Source organism: Cervus canadensis, chromosome 11, assembly GCF_019320065.1.
Source record: "Cervus canadensis isolate Bull #8, Minnesota chromosome 11, ASM1932006v1, whole genome shotgun sequence".
Taxonomy (NCBI): Eukaryota; Metazoa; Chordata; class Mammalia; order Artiodactyla; family Cervidae; genus Cervus; species Cervus canadensis.
Genome location: NC_057396.1, coordinates 48,420,541 through 48,442,205, shown reverse-complemented (window position 1 = coordinate 48,442,205; position 21,665 = coordinate 48,420,541). Strand labels below are relative to the sequence as shown.

Sequence of the window (21,665 nt, the reverse complement as noted above, 5' to 3'; positions counted from 1 at the left end):
GCCTCAGTTACACCATCTGTGAAATGGGGGATTTGGTTTACCTGATATCTAAATCCTTTTCTATCACAGTAGAAGGTGGGGTCACCTAGAGCTGTCCACATTTGAACAACAAAGATTGGTAACAGAAGACCATAACAGGACAGGTTAAGAAAGTGAATAGGCTTATCAACAAGGAGTTGTGGAGGTTCAATGGGGGAAAAGACAAAACCTGGGTTCCACTTTATGACTGTGGATTTTGTAAGTCCTTTTGTAAGTGATGAGCTTCTGTTTCTTCATCTGCAAAAAATATGAAAGCCCTGCTTCTGGTAGTTATGAAACTCCTTGGAGCAACAGCGGAGAATGTACCAAGAAGGGTATCATGTGAGGAATTATAAGAAAGAAAATGGAGCAAGGGGGTGAAGGGCGGATGTGAGGAATGAGAAGCAAGGTTGAGGGCTCAGGAAAGAGGAACCATCTGTACACCTTTAGGCCTTCCGATTTCACCTGCACTAGTTTGGGTCAATTCCATCTCCTTTCCGGCCCCGCCTCCGCCCCAATTCCCTCCCCTCCCCTCAGGCTGCGACTGGCCACTCTTCGCATGGCCGCCACGCTCAGCCGCTTTCCACCAAGCGAGGGTAGCGCGCGCGCTCTGGCGTCGCCACCTCACTCCCATCTCTGCCTGCCCTTGACCTCTTTCGATTGGTTCATCCAGTAACTGACGTAAGTGCTCCCTATTCCACCTCCAACAGTTCCTCCAGCCTCCGCCCCGCCACCTCCCTGCATCTCCCCAAGCCAGTGGAAACCTAACCACCTCTGATCTCGGCTGAGCGGGCGGAGCCGGGAAAGCAGGCTGAACCAGGAAGGCGCAGTCTCTGGCGCGCACGCGCACGCACGCACGCCGGGGCTGGCGGGGCGGCAGGCTCGCGCCCGGGCTCGCCCCGCGCCGCGCCACAGGCTCGCGCACTCAGCAGGTTGGGCTGCGGCGGCGGCAGCTGTGGAGCTGAAGCGCTGCGTGTGAGAGGTCCCAAACGCTTCTGCGGCTCCCACTCCGCCACCCTTACCTCAGTTTCGGTGCCGGATGCTGAGAGGGGACAGGCTCTAGCCTTGGGATCCCCCCCACCCCTAGCACACCCCTGGCTGCTTCCGACACCGCCTTCACTCCCTTTCTAGCTGCGGGCCTCGCTAGGTGCTAGGCGACTCCGAGGGGAGGCGACGGCGACGGCTGTCTGTCTGTGTAGAGGAGCCCTGCTCTCCAGCCTTGCTCCGCCGCCGGGCCCTGCAGGGGCCGAGAGAGCTCGGCGCCGGCCCTTCCTCTAGCCTCTTCGTCAACCGGTTGGAGCAGCGTCGGTCCGGGAGGTCTCTGGGCTGAGGCGGCGGCAGCTTCTCCGGCTCCATCATGTCCGCGGGCGGAGACTTCGGGAATCCGCTGAGGAAATTCAAGCTGGTGTTCCTGGGGGAGCAGAGCGGTGAGTGCGCGGCTCCCCCATTCCTGGCAGCTGGCCGTGGCTTCCCCGCACCGCCCCCCAATGCGGCCCTTCAGTCCGTGGAGGCTCCCTGCGGGCCTCGCGTTCGCGCTCGGTTCTACCCCCCGCAGCCCCTGCCCGTATTCGGTTCGCCGACCCCTCTTCGCCACCCGTTCCTCTTCCCATGATCCGTCGCTCGGATTTTGACCCTTCCGTCCCCGACTCCGCCGGCTCTGTTCCCCGCAGCCCGGCCCTCTCCGGTCGATCTGCCCTCCCCGCTCCTCACCCCGCCCAGCCCCAGCCTCCTGTCCATCCCTTTCTTCCTCCGGTCTCCGTCGTCTCGCCAACCCCAGCTCCCTCCCTTGAGCCCCACCCTTGTTTCTTGCTCTTAGCCCAGTTGGTCTGCTCTGTGAGGCCCACCCGGGAAGCCCCACGGTGGGTAACCGGCCCTCTTCAACCTTGCGCTAGGAGGGTGGGATCTGGGCGTTGTTTTCCCCAGAGGTTTAGCCGCGAGAAGTGCGGGTCTTACCGAAGGTGGGAAGTGGGGTGGGAGGGTGGTCCTAGGAAATTATTGTTTTCACCTGGGTGGGGAATTGGCCTGGGTTTTGGAGGATATATATCTGAATTGGAGGGGACTTGGGGATGGAGTGGTTGGTGAGTGAGGGAGTGGCGGCGGCAGTGGCGATTTTTGCCCCTTGGGTTAGGCTGTGGCTCGTTGGAAAACCTCGTTTTCTTCTCTTGACTTTCATCCCTGACAATCCTTTTGGCAGTGTTCATGCCTTTCCAGTCTCTGCCAGATGCTATGTCATGATCGTTTTACTTGGAATTTTTCACATCTCACCTCTCCTTTTTCTGCTTCAACGCGAAGCAGTATCTGATTCTCCTCACGGTGGTGCAGACAGGAATTACTGGGGAGATGTTAATTATTCCATTTCATTAGTATTTTCCAAATATATATCAATATTTAGGATTCCTTTGAGAGATGGGTTTAGAATAACGAACATCTTTGTTTTGTAGGATTTCATTTGGGCTTAGGGAGTAACAGAGTAGAGAAGAAATAGATTCATCCACTTCTTATCTAAATTAGATTTGAATATGTAATATCATTTTGGCTAAATGATTCTTGTATAGTTAATATTGTTTAGTATCTGATGAGTGAAATTATGTCATTTACCTGGTCAGATTTGTGCTGTTATTGTACTTTGTATTAGGTATAAGGTTCTAATTTTGTGATGACTGTCTCTAAAATTACTTCTTGGGGTAATTCCAATTTTATGCTATATTATGCAAACTTCATACTCTGTAGTTTAGTGATTATCATGCTCTGTTGTTTTTCTCACACTTTTCTTATCTTTAAAACTGAGTCATTGAGAGATTAATTAGTTTCTCCCAGTCATCAGACAATTGAGTTACATGCTAGATATTTTAGGTTAGGCTGTAGAAAACATTTATTTCTTTTGATGGGTAAGAAGATAGCTGGTAGCAAAGAAGTTCGGCGCTCTTACTACTACTTTGAACTATTTATACTAATTGGAAGTAGGTTAATAATAGTTGCACAATTGCTTCCAGTTGGACTTGAGGAATCATTTTTCTCCTTTCATAAATAATCTTTTCTCCCTGACCTCTTATGAAGTCTCCTCTTTGCATATTTTTCCTGAAGTAAATATAAACTTGTTCCTTTAAGTAACTTACTGAAACCTATGAGATTGATCCCTGTCTAGGTGTTTTATGACAGTTTCAAGACAGTGCCATACATAAAATACAGCTATTGGTCATTATTGATAAATAGGACACACACACACACACACACAAAGTGCTTATGGTGCACTCTAGGGATTTTATTGCCTGCCTTACATTGTGATGCAGAGCTATTTAGTTTGCATGAAAAATACATTAATCTCTGTCTTAGGAAGATTTTAGTATGAAGAGAGATCATAATTTAAGAATCTGCAAGTTTCCTTTGAATTTCTTGAGTATTTATATTCTAATTCACATTGTAGAGTTTTATGGCTTCTCGTCTAATTTTTTTTTTTTTTAATTTCTTTTAAGTCTTAACTACCCCTCCTTCCACCGTCTTAAATTTTTTGTAACTAGACTTGATTTTTTAGAATAGTTTTAGATTTACAGAAAAATTAAGATCCTGCAGAGTTCCCATCTACCCCACCCGGCTTCCCCTGTTATTAACATCATATCTCTATGGTGCATTTGTTACCGTTAATGAACGAATATTGATACATTATTAACTAAAATCTATAGTTTATTCAGGTCTTCTTAATTTTTATCTTTTTGCCTGTAAACATTCAATTCAGGATACCACATTACATTTGGTTGCCCTGTCTCCTTAGGCTCATCTTAGATTTTTTTTTTTTAGCATTGTGTTTACATGCCTTTTAACTGTAGAACTGTGAGATTAATTATCTTTTGAGACCACTGTATTGTTCAGTAATATTGTCCATTGGCTTTGGAAAGATTGATCTCTGTTTTCACAGGCAGTGTCTGTAGTTTTCTTAGGCATTAGCAAAAATCTGTAGAGTCCATGTCATCTTGATTTAACTCATGAATTTTTTATGTTTAGGTTTTAGAATTCCACAGTTCATCTTTCAATGACCAATCTGTAGCAAAGCCTTGTCTCCTTAATAGCATTTACCATATTTCTAATTCTTACTTGTGTTCATTTTTGTCTGTTTCCCACAACAGAATGCAAGTCCCATGAAGATTAAAAATTATTTTTTTGTTCATTGTATCCCCAGCGCCTAGAATGGTGCCAGGCTTATAGCAGGTACTCAGAATGAATGATGATTGAATCTAATAGTAACCAAAGATAGAGTCATCTTTGTTATGGTGAAGTCTACATTTTTTCCTTATGCAATTAATAGTTTAACAGTAACTCTCTTGGGAGGGGGAGGCTGCACTGCATGGTTTTTGGACCCAACCAGGGATTGAACCCAGGCCAGCCCGTGAAAGTGCCGAGTCCTAACCACTGGACTGCCAGTGAATTCCCAACAATAACATTTTGTACTTACATTATTTGATTGTATGTGGGGATAGTCCAGATGCTCAAGGGGCATGGATTCCAATAATTTACATACAGCCTTTACCATGGCGCTTAAAAAAAAGTGACCATAATTTTATACTTTTTTTTTTTTAGTTGAACAAAATTAGTTTTGTATTGTTAAAGTTATTTTAAATTATTTTCTTTTATTATAGTGTCTAAAATATGTCAATTGATTATTAAAGACAGATTCCTGGAACAGATTTGAAGTTAGGTAGACTGTTTTAGTTAACTTTTAAAAAAATTAAGGATCTGTGCTCTATAGTGAAGGTGAATTGTTTAGTATTACGAAGTCTCATATTGAATTAATGACATCAGTCTTGGTAATCTTACTGTGGTAAACTTTTATGGTTTCTTTGTATTTCAGTAGTATAGATGATTTAATAAAGAAATGTTGAAATACACATCTTGAATCTGTGTATTTAAGTTTTATTTGAGGAACCTCTTCTGTTACTACTTTCGTCTTGAAACGCAGAGGCACTTCTAGGAATGTCATGATAGTTTAGAGTAGAAAATAATACAAACAAATGTTATGAGTTACAAATTAGGAAGTGTAATCTCGAAAAGAAGCACATACCTGGCTTAGTACTGCTTATTTTTTTATTTGTATTACCTTTTTTACATTAGTTCTTTTGAATTGTAGTGTGCAATGTTGGAAAAAAAATTTTAATATCAGAGACAAGAAATACTGAACAGTTTCGACTGGCTAGGCCAGTGCTCTTTGTTTCTTCTCAAAATCCTGGTATGCTTTCACAAATTGTTGAGGCTTCTAAAGAGCTTTTTTATATCCCTGTTTACTGCATCAAAAGTTAATTGAGAAAATTTTAAAATATTTATTTCATCTAAAAATAATAGTATTAAATCTATTACATGTTGACATAATCATTTTAATGAGAGAACTATTTTCCAAACAAAAATTTAGTGGGGGGAAAAAAAATTAGTGAAAGAGTGCATTGTTTTGCATATTTGCAAATCTGTGTAATGTCTGATGTATTAAACGTCATCTGGTTCTAATAACTGCTTCTGCATTCAGTTTTTTATAATATCACACATCACATAGGCTCTGAGAAACTCCACTATACACTCATGAGAGAATGAAAGTGATAAAAAGCCAAATAGCATCTTGAAAATGGTTTTGACCCTCAGGAGAGTAGTGGGCCCAGCCAAAGGGTCCTAGAGATCCTGGGAGCTGGTGGACCATATTTTGAGAATTACTAGGTTCTAGATAACATTAAGCCATTTGTATCTTTTAGCTTCATATTGTGTTTAGAACAGAAAGAATTTTTTCCATACCTTGTTTTGAAATGGTAAAGCTAATCAGTAGACCTAGTAATTATGAGCACAGTGTCTAGGTTTCATATTTTAACTCTAATCACTGATGTTGGGCAAATTATTGACTTCTTTATCTATAAAATAATAATAATAGGACCTATCATATACAGTTATTGTGGAGATTAAATTAATTAATAAAATGTAAAGTATTTAGAAGAGTGCCTGGCACTGAAAACTGCTATGCTGTCAAGTAGTTTAATATGAGCCTACTCTTTTTTTTTTTTTCAGTTCTAACACTTTATTGCTACCAACCCATTTCCCTCCATCCTTGTGCACACATGCTCAGTCATGTAATCCCATGGACTGCAGCCCACCAGGCTCCTCTGTCCATGGACTTTTCCAGGCAAGAATACTGGAGTGGGTGAGCCTACTGTTAAGAAATAAACATTTCATCATGGAAGAAATATATAATGGGATTCCCAGATGGCTCAGTGGTAAAGAATCCACCTGCCAATGCAGGAGACACAGGAGGTTCAGGTTTGATTCCCTAGGTCAGGAAGATCCCCTGGAGGAGGAAATGGCAACCAGCTTCAGTATTCTTGCCGGGAAAATCCCATGGATAGAGAAGCCTGGTGGGCTACAGTTCGGGTCGCAAAGAGTCAAGACATGACTGAGTACATACACATGCACGCACAGTATAGTGTGATGAGTGCAGTTACTTTGAAAGGTAGAGTTAAAAGGTACAGAGAAGTGACAGAGGAGTATGGTGTTTTGGGGAAGGTACGTTGTAACTGTGACTGACTAATAGTTTAAGCACCTTCTAGTTGAAATTCCTGAATTAGAGCTTTCCAAAGTTGAAGGAGATATTTAAGAAGTCACTTAATACATTTCTTTTAGGACTTTAAACTGGACCACTTTTTTTCTCCCCTAACTTTATTTTTAACTGCTAATACAATCACATGTTTCACAAATCAAATTATGTAAAATGATATTCTTCAAATAAAATTTAACTACTGCTCCTGTTCGTGTGACCTCATTCCTTATTTCCTCCTCCATTAGTAATTATATATATATATATAATGTATACTCTGGGATTTCTTCATGTAAGCACAGGCAAATATGAATATAATTTTTTATTCCTCCTTTCATAAGATGTATCAGATTTTCTTTTGAACTTGACTGCATCAGGTTTTCTCTCAGTTTGATCTGCCTGGGACATCTCCCCCGGAATCTTACAGTCTTTTCTAATTTATACTAGTTACCCTCCATGAGTGATGTACAGCTGTCAACCTTTACTTTTATTTTGAGGTTTTCCTTGTCTCTCATGTGCATGGATTCCTTGTTTCTCAGATTACATTTTTCTTCTTTATTGTTCACTCCCTCATTATGTAAACATATTACTAGTAAGTTATCTACTAGGAAGTAGCTTGCTAGTAAAAGGAACATGTTCAGTTCAGACGCTCAGTTGTGTCTGACTCTTTGCGACCCCATTGACTGCAGCATGCCAGGCCTCCCTGTCCATCACCAACTCCCGGAGCTTACTCAAACTCGTGTGCATTGAGTTGGTGATGCCATCCAACCATTTCATCCTCTGTCATCCCTTTCTTCCGCCTTCAGTTTTTCCCAGCATCAGGGTCTTTTCCAGTGAGTCAGTTCTTCACACCAGGTGGCCATAGTATTGGAGTTTCAGCTTCAACATCAGTCCTTCCAATGAATATTCAGGACTGATTTCCTTTAGGATGGACTGGTTGGATCTCCTTGCAGTCCAAGGGACTCTCAAGAGTCTTCTCCAACACCACAGTTCAAAAGCATCAATTCTTCAGTGCCCAGCTTTCTCTATAGTCCAACTCTCACATCCCTACATGACTACTGGAAAAACCATATCCTTGATTAGACGGACCTTTGTTGGCAAAGTAATGTCTACTTTTTAATATGCTATCTTAGTTGGTCATAACTTTTCTTCCAAGGAGCAAGTGTCTTTTAATTTCATGGCTGCAGTCACCATCTACAGTGATTTTGGAGCCCAAAAAAGTAAAGTCTCTCACTGTTACTGTTTCCCCGTCTATTTGCCATGAAGTGATGGGACTGGATGCCATGATCTTCGTTTTCTGAATGTTGAGCTTTAAGCCAACTTTTTCATTCTCCTCTTTCACTTTCATCAAGAGGCTCTTTAGTTCTTTGCTTTCTGCCATAAGGGTGGTGTCATCTGCATATCTGAGGTTATTGATATTTCTCCCAGCAGTCTTGATTCCAGCTTGTGCTTCATCCAGCCCAGCATTTCTCATGATGTACTCTGCATATAAGTTAAATAAGCAGGGTTTCAATATACAGCTTTGACGTACTCCTTTCCTGATTTGGCACCAGTCTGTTGTTCCATGTCCAGTTCTAATTGTTGCTTCTTGACCTGCATACAGATTCTCAGGAATTCTCGCAGGAGAACATGAGCACACTTCCTTCTACTTCGCCATCTTGGAGAAAATTCCAAAAAGGAACATGGGGGAAAGTTTTTTTAGACCTTGTATATCTGAAAATGTGTCTGTACAGCCCTTACACTGAAGTTTGGTGGTGTTAGAATTTTAGGTTGGATGTGCTCTTTCTTCAGAAATTTGAAGACATTAATATATTGTCTTGTAGTATCTAGTGTTGCCATTATAACTCTTTGTCTTTTGATCTTTCATGATAATGTGTTTGTTTTCATTTTATATCCTGAGTAGTACGTGTAAATCCTTTCAAATTGGAAGCATAAGTTTAGTTTCAGGAAAATTTTTTGACTCAACTAATGTGATATTCTGTTCTCCATTTTCACTCGAATTCTCATTAGACCTTGTGGATTGATCCTCTAATTGTATCTTATCTTGCCCCTTTTTCATTTCTTTGTTTCTGTTTTAATTCTCAAAAGATTTTCTCAACTTCTATTACATTTTACTTGTGCTGTCATTTTAATTTCAAAGAGCTCTTTGTTTTCTGATTGTTTCTGTCTGTAGAATCTTTTTTGAGTCTAGCATCTTCTCGTCATTAAAAATTTTTTTATTGAAGTATAATTGATTTTCACCATTTGTTAATTTCTGCTGTATCTCTTGTCATTTTGAGAACATTAAAGGGATATGACTTTCTTAGTACTCAGTTTTTTGTAAATTGCTTTTCACTTTTTAACTAGTTTTTTATTTCTTGTTTGATGTGGTCCTCAGAGAACTAGTAATTCTCGACTGTCTGCCTTTTTTTAAGAGTTGAGCACAAAAATTTGCTTTTAAGCTCTTATGTGGGCTTATTGGGTGTCTCTGTAGGACAATCTGCCTGATTTCTTTTGGGGGAAAGTCTCTGATGTTATTAGCTCTTTTAAATCTTTTTGCCACTCACATTTCTTAAAGAGGAGTTGTCCAGTGTTCTGCTGGAGAGGATAAGCTTGGTTGCCAGCTTTCTTGGAGCTGAATGGAGACGTGTACTTTAAATTAGAAGGTGAGTTAAGTTGTTTATAACAGGGAAATAGACAATGTGATTTAGACAGATTTTAGGCTGCCTTTGGACTAAAGATATTTTGACCTATAGTTCCTTTTCACAAAAAGACTGAGTTCGTTTAGTTTTAGATAAAGCATCCCTTTTGTACTTCCAAAATTCTTAAAACTTTCCTCTTCAGAATATTGTACATTTGTTTTCAAAGTTTTAACTGTAATATTTTGTCTTTTATGTAAACACAATCTAAATGGTTACTTCAGTCTCAATCTGATAGTTCTTAAGGCTGCACAAAATCCATCTTAGGTCTTTTAAATTTCTGTCCTTGGTGTCTAGCATAATGTCCTTCATACAGGCAACCATAAAATATTGAATCTATCCAGTCATTAGGAAACTGAGTAAATAGGTCTTTCTTTCTTTAAGAAGATGACATAAGCACCAGCATATTGACATTAAGTAAATAGAACAAAACTGGATGGCTATTGCAGTTATTAATTTGTAAACCTCTTATGTTTGTTTATCAAGTTGTTTAATATGGAATGTTTATTTCCTTTGGTCCGTGAAATTTTTATAGTTAATGTGATGTGGGGGAAAAGTTGAAGGGCAAGAGTTAGGGATACTGAACTATGATCTTTGCTCTACCACCTTATATATTATGTGCTCTTAGAGTTTATTTTAATCTCTATGTAAAGTGAGAAGAATCTACCCATATAATGTGACCTGCATAGATGATCCTCTGTAGGCTCCACGCAGGGATTTACTATCAGCATCCTCTCGTATTCCTACCGATTTAATCCTCACAAAGTCTCCAGAAATTGAAAGTAGTTCCTCTTCACAGAAAGACTATGTTTAGTTTTAAATAGAGGAGTCTTTTTGTACTTCCAAAATTCTTAAAATTTTCCTCTCCAAAATATTGTACATTTGTTTTAAATATATTTACTGTAGTATTTAATCTTTTATGTAAAAACAATCTAAATAGTTATTTCAGTCTCAGTCTGATTGATATTCTTTTTTTGTATGTTTGTTTATTTGACTGTGTCGGGTCTTAGTTGCATCATGCAGGACCTTTTGTTGTGGCGCATGGACCCTCTAGTTGTGACATGCAGGCTCAGTCATTGCAACATGTGGGCTCTCTAGTTGCAAGGCATGGCCTCTGGAGTGCTCGGGCTTAGTTGCTCTGCAGCATGTGGGATCTTAGTTCCCCCATGCAGGATTGAACTTGCCTCCTCTGCACTGCAAGGCGGATTCTTAACCACTGTTTATTCTCATTATACCATGAGGAAATTGAGGCATAGATAGGTTCAAATAACTTGTCTCAGTAGTGTTGAGTTGGCCAAAAAGTTCCTTTGATTTTTTTAAGTTAAAAATAAAAGACACATTTTTCATTTTCACCAAGAACTTTATTGAACAACCTATTCACTGTTTTGTTCCACTACCTTCTACCATTTTTAAGGCAATTTCATAATTCCATCTTCCCAAAACTTTATCTTTTTGAACAAAGGACTGTTCCAGGTGCCTTTTACTGTCTTCCAGGGAGTTGAGAGTTTTTCCATTAAGAGAACTTTATAAAGACTGAAATAAATGGACATCTGAAGGTACAGTGTCTTCAGTCATATTCTACAGTGGTGAATAAGGCAGATGAATCAGAACTTCCCAGCCAAGCTGTAGCATGTTTCATCAGAGAAACATGCAGTCTTGCATTATCCTGATGGAAGATTGTGTGTTTTCTCTTGACCAGTTCTGGATGCTTTTCCTTAAGTACTGCTTTCACTTGGTCTAATTGGGAGCAGTTCTTGGAATTAATCATTTGGTTTTTCAGAAGGAGCTCATAATAGAGGATTCCCTTCTAATTCCACCATGTATACAACATCATCATCTTTGAATGAAGACCAGCCTTTGGTGTGGTTGGCGGGTGGTTCATTTTGCTTGTTCCACGATCTCTTCCATTCCACATGATTGCACAGTATCTAGTTTTCATTGCCTGTCACAGTTTGTTTAAAAAACAGAACGTTTTCATAGAGATTTGCATGCAGAAATACAGTGAACTTATATGGAACCCAAACATCAAAGTGATTAACAAAACCAAGCTGATTTTCAGCCTATGGTTTTCAGTGCTTGATTTAGATATTTTGAGTGTATCAGCTATATTCCACATGGTACAGTGTTGATTGTTCTCATTTAATGTCTTTGTTTTGATTGCTATCAACTTCAACTGATCTATCCAACTGTGGAGCATCATTTATTGAGAAATCTCCAGCATGAGGCTTTGCAGACCACTTTTGATATGTTCCATCAGTCACAGCACCTTCTCCATACACTGTGCAAGTCTTTTTTGCGTTTTAGATGGTTTTTACCTTTATTGAGATAATAAAGCTTAATATGCCGAAAATGGTCCTTTTTTCTTCCATCTCCAATATTAAAATGAGTACACAAAAATTCATGAATTTTGATAAGTTTTTTTAAAAAAATACACACTGATATGACAACTGTCACAATACAATCTAACAAAATTGTTTTGAATGAAATTAAAGATAGCCGAGTGCTACTAGAGCCATCTTAATGGGGAAAAAAAGAATGAACCTTTTATTTGGCTGACCCCAATATATACAGTTTGGTAACTGGCCACACTTGGGTTTTGGCTCAACAGTCTGGTTCTGGAGCCCTAGTACTGAAACACAAATCTGTACTACCTTTCCTTGATAAATTTTGTATAGGTGAAATATGTGCAGAAAGTACAGGATACTTTGGTGTTCCTGAAACAATAAGAGTGAAAAAACTGTAATCATCTGTGGAAAGCTGAACTATATGAACTAAATCTGTTACATAAATTTAAATGTTTCTCAGGTATTTTGCTGTACTGGAATTTTGTAATTCATATGACAATTTTTAATACATGTAACTTACCTGTTAAGTAGATAGTAAGATAAACAAATTAGTTTTAAAATTCAGTGACTTTGATAAAATTTGCCTTGTTGATGATTGTTACTGGCTAATATCGAATTATCAGAATCATTTCAAAATGTTGCATATACACAAGGAAAATTATAGGTTTATTTAATTATGGAATTAAAATGTGATATTCAAATGAGAATTGTTTAGTCACCTCAAGAAGCAAAAGTACAACTGAAAAAAGTCTTTGAATTTGTAATATCTTACAGAAAAGATAATAGCTTGTTAATTTTCAGTTCTAAGATCTGAACAATAGGAAAAAGGCTTAAGCTAAAACATGTGAATTTAAGTCACATATATGGAAGATTTTCCTGACTGAAAAGGTTGTAGAAACATTAAGAGTGGGTTATGAAATCACCTGAAGATACTTCCTTTTTCGAACAGAGTAATGATTTCTTGGGAGAGCTAGGCCTGCTCAGACAGATCCAGAAGTATAACTACAATGCTTAATATTCTATTTTGTGTTCTACAGAACCATATTTGTTGATAATTAAATGTTCTTATTTGTTAGTTTTAGTTGGTCTTACCTCAATATAAGCTTCATTTTATCAGACCTTTTGGTGATGGACTGAATACGTTTATTTATATGATACAGAATAAATTACATGGCATGGGTTGGGAGTGGGATAGAAAGAAAAGTATTAGAGTATAATGCTATATGAAGTTCTGTGTGTATGGTTGCACAGGAGTGTTAGGTTCGAATGCTAAAAATACTGTTGAACAAAAAATGAATAGCCACAGTGTTCGGTATGAGATTGGTTATTGTTTGAAATGATCATTTAAATTGCTTTTATATGGGAGGATATAATGAATGTTGTTGTGTAGTCACTAAGTTGTGTTCGACTCTGTTTCGACCATGGGATTCCCCAGGCAAGAGTACTGGTGCAGTCGCCATTTCCTTCTCCAGAGGATCTTCCTGACCCAGGGATCAAACCCACATCTCCTGCATTGCAGGCAGTTTCTTTACTGCTGAGCCACCAGGGAAGGCATGTAGTGAATATACTATTAGGGATTTTGAAAACTGTTTTGGAGAAGTAAGCTTAGCCGAAGAGCTCTGAATGAATACAGGAGAAATGGAAATACAGAAGAAATGCTGTTTTAAAATTAGATATGTTTAATCTTTTTGTGAAAAGGAGCTATTCTGATTTCTGGAAGTTTTGTGATCATAAGTGGGTAGGAATATTTGAAAGAGGACTAAAATATGTCTTTAGACAATGTAAAGGAGCCACCTAAGTGGACTGTACTCTTTCTCTGAAATTTTGGGGTATTGTCTGTATTCGGAAGATACAACAACTTCAGTGCTTGACCAGATGAGACATTGAGATCCTGATCTACTATTTGGAGATTCTGTCTTTAAAACAAAACAAAAACTAGTTGAACTAAAATATTAAAGAATTTATCCTTTATACCTAAATAATATGTACCTATATTGTAAGGTATGTTTATTGCCAGTTTTAAACCCCATGAGAGCAAAGCCTTTAGTTTTCTTATTTCTTGTAGCTTTTTAAAAAATTAACATGCTGGAAATGTGTTTTAATAGAGTTGAAAGGAGGGTATTTTTGAGCTTTGCTTTTTTTCCTTGGGTTTTTAGTTTTGATTACTTTATTATTGTATTATCAGAAGTATTTTTCCAAGTCAAAAATTACTGGCTTAAATTCTGCCGTGGACAGAAAAGCTAAGGTTCACATTAAAGTGACTATACTCACAGTTTAAAGAAAAACTTGTAAGTCAGGGACAGAGACACTGTGATAGTCTTAAACTGTTGCTTCATCCTCCTTCAAAACATGTGTCCTTTATTCTCCATAAAGAAAACAAAACGTGTAATTTTTTTCTTCTAAATAGACCAACTTATACTTACTTGCTTTTTTCATTCTTAATGACAACTTTTTCATAGAAAATGTTAGTTTTAATGAAGATAGATACATCAGTCTATAAAAATCTGAATTTTGTGTCCCATTTTAAGTAGTTTTTCCATAGTGTGAGTAATGAAGATAGCTTCCCGTATAATACTTTAGAAATTTTGCTTTGTTTTTTGTGTTTTGTTTTGCCTTTCACGTTTAGGTTTATAATCCACCTGAAATTGATATTTGTGTGTACTATCACATAGATGTCAGGTTTAATTTTTTTCAATATGGATGTGTAATTATCCCAACAATATATATAAATATATATTTTTAATTTAGCTCCATGGGTCTTAGTTGTGGCACTCAGGATCTTAGATCTTTGTTGCTGCATGTGGGATCCTTAATCTCGGGATGCAGGATCTTTTCATTGTGGCATGCAAACTCTTAGTTGCATCATGTGGGATCTAGTTCCTTGACCAGGGTTTGAACCCAGGCCCCCTGCATTGGGAGTGTGGAGTCTCAACCACTGGAGCACCAGGGAAGTCCCAACATCATATATTTTAAAACATTTCTTTTCCTCAGTGCTCTGCCATGTCAATTTTTTAATGAATGTCTGTCTGTAAATTCATTTTACAGACAGTCTGTTTCTGGAATTTCTGTTCTGATAATTGCTTTGTCTACTATTGCAACAATACAAAACCTACTCCATATAACTTAATATAAAAGCTATTGATTTACCAGAGAGCAAATTCTCCCACCCTAATCTCTTTATTTAAGAGTGGCTTGGCAATTCTGGACTTTTGCAACCATGGGGAAATTTTTTAAAATAGAACTTCAATTTTTAAGTAAGATTTAAGATTTTCTTTTATCTTTCTTATTTTTTCTTATTTTTCTAGGACTGTGTACATTTCATTTAATGCTTCAAATTTATTATCACAAGTTATTCATGTTCTAATGTCTGCAGGATCTGTCTGTAGTCATGCTGCATTAGTTTCTAATACTCGTTTTCTGTACCTTTCATTTCTTGGTAAGATTTACTGAAGGTTTATAAGTTTAATTCTGGAGAAGGAAATGGCAACTCACTCCAGAATTCTTGCCTGGGAAATCCCATGGACAGAGGAGCCCAGTGGGCTACAGTTCATGGGGTCACAGAGTTGGATGCAACTGAGCACATATAAATTTAATGTTGTTGTTTTTTTTTCCAGAAAACTATTGACCAGCCTTGTTGATTCTCAGTCATGTGTTTTCTGTCTTATTTCTGCTTTTTATTTCCTTTCTTCTGGTTTCTTTGGTTTATTTGCTGATGTGTTCCATCTTCTTGAGAGCGAAATATATAGCTCTGGGTTTTTTTGTTGTCGTTTTCCTCATATATGCTGCATGTAAGTGTGTGTGTATAATTATATAAATCTCCCTTTAAGTACTATTGTTGTACTACTCTTTTGGAGATTTGTTATGCAGCATTTGTTATTCAGTAGAAAATACCTTCTAATTTCTGATTTCTCTTTTGACTCATTGGTTATTTAGAAGTTATTATTTTCAAACACTTGGAGTATTTTTATAATTTTCTTTATATTTTTCATATCTACTTGTAGTGTGGTTAGAGAATATATTTTCAGTATTTTTAATTTTCTTGAGACTTTATTTATGGTCCATATGTTATGTCAGATTTAATAAATATTCCCTGTGAATTGAAGAGAGTGTGAATATGTTAGGCGCAGAATTCAATATATGGTCACTGGATTAGTTTTATTAATCAAGTGGTTCAAATATTGCGTCTTTATTCAGTTTTTGTCTGTTCTATTATTGAGAGAGGTATGTTAAAATTTCTCATGATGATTGTGTCTCTTTATATTTATCCTTGTAGTTTTTCCATTTTTAACTTCTGTTTTTGAGCCTTTGATATTAGGTGTGCACAGATTTGGAATTGTCATTATGGTCTTGGTGACTTGAACCTTTTATCATTATCAGGTGTTCCACTATTTCTAGTAATGTTTTTTGCCCTTAAGTTTACTTTGATGTTACCCACCTGTCAATGCAGGAGATGTGGGTTCGATCCCTGTGTTGGGAATATCCCCTGGAGGAGGAAATTGCAACCCACTCCAGTATTCTTGCTGGGACATCCAATGGACATAGGAGCCTAGTGGGCTACAGTGCATGGTGTTGGAAAAGTCAGACATGACTGAGTGAATCAGCGCGTACTAATATACTTACTCTGATGTTAGTATAGGTTTGATTGGAGGATAATTACTTTACAATATTGTGATGCTTTCTGCCATACATCAACATGAATCAACCACGGGCGTACCCATGTCCCCTCCCTCTTAAGGGCTTCCCAGCTGGCGCTAGTGGTGAAGAACCTGCCTGCCAATACAGGAGATGCAAAAGATGCGGGTTCAATTCCTGCATCGGGAAGATTTCTGGAGAAGAGCATGACAATCCACTCCACTATTTCTTGACTAGAGAATTTCATGGAAGGGGAGCTCGGTGATCTATGTCCATAGGGTTGCAAAGAGTTGAACACAATTGAAGTGACTTAGCACACACACTCCCTCTTAATCTCTCTCCCACCTCCCTCCCCATCCCACCCCTCTAGGTTGTCACAGAACACTGGCTTTGGGTTCTCTGCATCATACAGCAAATTCCCACTGGCTGTTTTACATGTGGTAATGTATATGTGTCACAAGCTATAATCAAAAATTGCCTGGAGAAATATTAGCAACTTCAGATATACAGATGATACCACCCTTATGGCAGAAAGTGAAGAGGAACTAAAGAACCTCTTGATGGTAAAAGAGGAGAGTGAAAAAGCTGGCTTAAAACTCAGCATTCAAAAACTAAGATCATGGCATCTGGTCCCATCACTGCATGGCAAATAGAAGGAGAAAAAATGGAAACTGAGGCAGATTTCATTTTCTTGGGTTCCAAAATCACTGTGGACGGTGTCTGCAACCATGAAGTGTAAAGGTGCTTGCTCCTTGGAAGGAAAGCTATGCAAAGCTAGGTAGACTATTCAAAAGCAGAGACACCCCTTTGCTGACAGAGGTCTGTGTAGTCAAAGCTATGGTTTCTCCAGTGGTCATTTGTGGATGTGAGAGTTGGACCATAAAGAAGGCTGAGTGTGGAAGAATTGATGCTTTCGAACCATGGTGCTGGAGAAGACTCTTGAGTCGCTTGGACAGCAAGGAGCTCAAACCAGTCAGTCCTAAAGGAAATCAACCCTGATTCATTGGAAGGACTGATGCAAAGAGTCGACTCATTGGGAAAGACCCTGATGCTAAAAAAAAAAAAAAAAAAACCCTGATGCTGGGGAAAATTGAGGGCAGGAGGAGAAGGGGGCAGCCGAGGATGAGATGGTTGGATAGCATCACTGACTCAATGGACAGGAGTTTGAGCAAATTCCAGGAGATAGTGAAGGACAGGGAAGCCTGACTCGCTACAGTCCATGGGGTCACAAAAAGTGGGACCGGGACATGACCTAGCAACTGAACAAAAACAACAACAATGTATATGTTTCAATACTACTCAAGTCATCCCACCCTCTCCCTCCCCCATTCTTAACAAAAGTCTGTTCTTCATGTCTGCATCTCCTTTGTGTGCTAAGTCACTTCAGTCAAGTCCTACTCTTTGCTCCCCTATGGACTATAGCCCACAAGGCACCTCTGTCCATGGGATTCCCCAGGCAGGAACACTGGAGTGGTTGCCATTTCCTACTCCAGGGGATCTTCACCAACCAAGATCGAAACTGCCTCATATTTCCTGCATTGGCAGGTGGGTTCTTTACCAGCAGCATCACCTGGGAAGCTGCCCTGCAAATAGGATCATCAGTTCACCTTTCTAGATTCCATGTATATATGTTAATATATGATGCTTCTTTCTTTCTGACTTACTCATTCTGTGTAATAGGCTCTAGGTTCATCCACCTTATTAAAACTGACTCAAATGCATTCCTTTTTATAGCTGACTAATAGTCCTTTGTATATGTACCACAACTTCTTGATCCATTCATCTTCCAGTGGACATCTAGGTTGCTTCTGTGTCCTAGCTATTGTAAATAGTGCTTCAGTGAACATTGGGGTACATGTGTCTTCATTTATGGTTTCCTAAGGGTATATACCCAATAGTGTGATTGCTGGGTCATATGGTAGTTTTTTTTTTCCCTAGTTTTTTAAAGACTCTCCATACTGTTCTCTATAATGGCTGTATCAGTTTTCATTCCCACTAACAGTGCAGGAGGGTTCCCTTTTCTCCACACCCTGTCTAGCATTTACCGTTTGTAGACTTCTTTTTTTTTGTTTGTTTGTAGACTTTTTGATGATGGCCATTCTGACTGGTGTGAGATGATACCTCATTGTAGCTTTGATTTGCATTTTCCTAATATTGAGCATCTTTTCATGTGTCTATTAGCCATCCATATGTGGATGAAGAATCTTAACTGTGGGACTGTCAGGAATGTCCCTCTGTCTTTTTACATTCATCATTTTTGTATTCTTACGTTTCAGATGTGTCTTAGTAGTCATCTAGTTAGGTTTTGTGTTTGTCCAGTCTGGTAATTGTTTTTAAAATTGGAACATTAGTACGTTTACATTTTAAAAAAACATTTATTTATTTATTTTTGGCTGTGCTAGGTCTTCATTGCTGCATGGGCTTTTCTCTAGTTGATGCAAAGCGGGGATTAATCTCTAGTTGGAGGGTGGGGGTTTCTCATTGCAGTGGTTTCTCTTGTTGCAGAGCACAGGCTACAAGGAGCTTGGGGTTCAGTATTTGTGGCACATGGGATCAGTAATTGAGGTTCCTGACCTCTAGAGCACAGACCAATAGTTGTGGCCCATGGGCTTAGTTGCTCTGCAGCATGTGGGATCTTCCCTGAATCAGGGATTGAACCTGTGTCTCCTGCACTGGCAGGCAGATTCTTTACCATTGAGCCACCAGGGAAATATAGTACATTTACATTTAATATAATTATATATTTGGATTAAAAATAAATCTACCATAGTCTTAATGTGATTTTTTTTTGTCCTAAGTATTTCTTTTTTTCTCTTCTTGTGTTATTTGGATTTGTAGTCTTTAAAAAAGTTATTCTGTATTCTTTATTAATTGGGATGTTATACCTTTTTTTTTTCTTTTTATTAAGTGATTACCCTAGAAGTTGTGGCACATAGCCATGACTTACAAGTCTATAGGTAAGTGATTCCTTTACCCTTCTGGACAATACAAGGACCTTGGCACTCTAACCCTACTTACCATTCTTCCTTCTGACTTGACTTACTATGTGTACTTTAAATGTGTGTGTGTGTGTGTGTGTGTGTGTGTGTGTGTGTGTATGTATAAAACCCCATACGATGTTACCATTTCAGGCAACGATTAGATTTTTATTTTACAAGGAAACCTTTTTATTGAAGTGCAACATATAGAAAAGCATATAAATCATAAGTGTCAGCTTGAATGAGAAAATTTGCTAGTCATATTGACCTGAATATTCCCATCCTTATGAAAGCTATTTCTTACATTAATTAGTAAATTTGGCCTTCTGGTTCTAAAACCTGCTTATTGAGTTTTATGATGTGTGTCCCTGTGAGCTATATCTATTTTAACTTGCCAAAAATGCAGACTCTTGACAACCTTAGTGAATGCTGCCTACTTGGTGGTTTCTTTGATTATTTCATTTAGTGCAGACAGGTACCAAAACTATGAGTATAGCTCTGATCAAGATAGACAAGGTTCCTATTCTACAGCTTACCATTTATAAGTTGGGAAAGGTAAAATGGTAAATAATGCATAAATAAGGTAATTTGAGACGTTGAGATATTGCCATTTTTTTCTAGTTTTCTCCCATTATAAAAAGTGGATCTTGCTTTTTCTTACCTTGTGTGTGGGTGTGTGTAGTCACTCAGTTGTGTCCCGACTCTTTGCAACCCCATGGACTGTAGCCAGCCAGTCTCCTCTGTCCATGGGGATTCTCCAGGCAAGAATACTGGAGTGGGTTGCCATGCCCTCCTCCCAGGGGATCTTCCCAACTCAGGGATCAAACCCAGGTCTCCTGCATTGCAGGCGGATTCTTTACAGTCTGAGCCACCAGGGAAGCCCTTCCTTACCTTAAATTTCTATAATTAGACTTTAAAAGTTCTTGAGTAAAGCTAATGTAAAACTTACACTAGAATTTTGAACTTTCTGCTCAACTGTTCTTTGAGGATGCAGATTTTTTTCCAGCTTATCTTTTTAAAATAATTTTTTTAATTGAAGTATAATTGATTTGTGTTAGTTTCTGGTATACAGCAAAGGGAATCAGTTTTAGATAGATATGTGTGAGTATATATAAATATATATATATATATATATTCTCTTTCATATTCTTTTCCACTATAGTTTATTATAGGATATTGAATATAGTTCCCTGTGCTAGAAATAGAACCTCTTTATTTTCTATATAGTAGTTTGTATCTGCTCATCTCAGACTCCTAATTTATCCCTCCCCCACTTTCTTTTCCCTTTGATAACTATGTTTGTTTCCTAAGTCTGTAAGTCTCTTTCTGGTTTGTAAATAAGTTCATTTGTATCATATTTTAGATTCTATGAATAGGTGATATCATTTGGTATTTGTCTTCCTCTTTGTGACTTACTTCACTTAGAATGATAATCTCTAGGTCCTTCCATGTTGCTACAAATGGCATTTTTTCATTCTTTTTGATGACTGAATAGTACTTCATTGTATATATACACCAGATCTTCTTTATCTATTCCTCTGTTGATGGACATTTAGCTTGCTTCCGTATCTTGACTATTGTAAATAGTCTGGTATGAACATTGGGATGCATGTATCTTTTTCATTTTATCCTTAAGATACATTCATAGATGGATGTTGACTCTGTTACGAGAATAAGTTGAAAGCCCTGCTGCCATCTAAAATCCTTCTTGAAGTACAATCTTAGGCTGAAAGTAATTTTTTTTTTTTTTTTTTTGAAAGTAATTTTTTTTTTCACTGCACCACGCAACTTGCACAGTCTCAGTTCTGTGACCAGGGATTGAACCTGGACCACAGCAGTGAAAGCCCGGAATCCTAGCCACTTGGCCACCAGGGAATTCAGCTGAGAGTAATGTTGAGAGGTAATTTAGTTTTTCTCTCCTCCAGGCAGAACTGTATCTGATATTGAATTCATAAGTTCATAATGTAACCAGAAAGAAAAGTTCCACAAAATTAGGTTACATGAGCAAAATCTCAGAGGCTCAAAGGAACTTGTTATGCAAGAAGAATAACTAATAGCCTTCCATCACTGTCATATGTTTTTTATATTTGGCAGGGGTAGGAGATGACAGTAGAAAGACTAATCTCCAGTTTGAGTGCCTGCTAAGGATCTTTAGCTTATGGATACTGGGGAGCATTAGAATGTTTATAAATTGATGAATGATACCTCTGGCAGTGGGCTTCCCAGGTGGCGCAGTGGTAAAGAATCCACTTGCTAGTGCAGGAGACATGGGTTTGATTCCTGGGTCAGGAAGATCCCTTGGAGGGGGAAAAGCAAACTTATTCCAGTATTCTTGCATGGAAAATTCCATGGACAAAGGACCCTGGTGGGCTACAGTCTATGGGGTCGCAGAGAGTTGGACATGATTGAATGACTGAACACAACATAACAACAAACTCTGGCAGTGCTTGCTTTG

General features: G+C 38.6%; 1 protein-coding gene across 3 annotated transcripts in view; it reads left to right on the top strand.

Moving 5' to 3' along the window:
• Positions 1-594: 594 nt before the first annotated feature.
• Positions 595-21,665, top strand: part of RAB6A (RAB6A, member RAS oncogene family) — an 85,523-nt gene continuing 64,452 nt past the window's right edge. The window contains exon 1 of one of the 3 annotated variants that reach the window (XM_043481075.1): positions 595-1,445. In XM_043481075.1, coding sequence (XP_043337010.1) covers positions 1,376-1,445 — 70 coding nt within the window. In that variant the 5' untranslated portion in view covers positions 595-1,375. The remainder of the gene's footprint in view (positions 1,446-21,665) is intronic. The other 2 variants (XM_043481077.1, XM_043481074.1) reach the window with 2 other exon arrangements.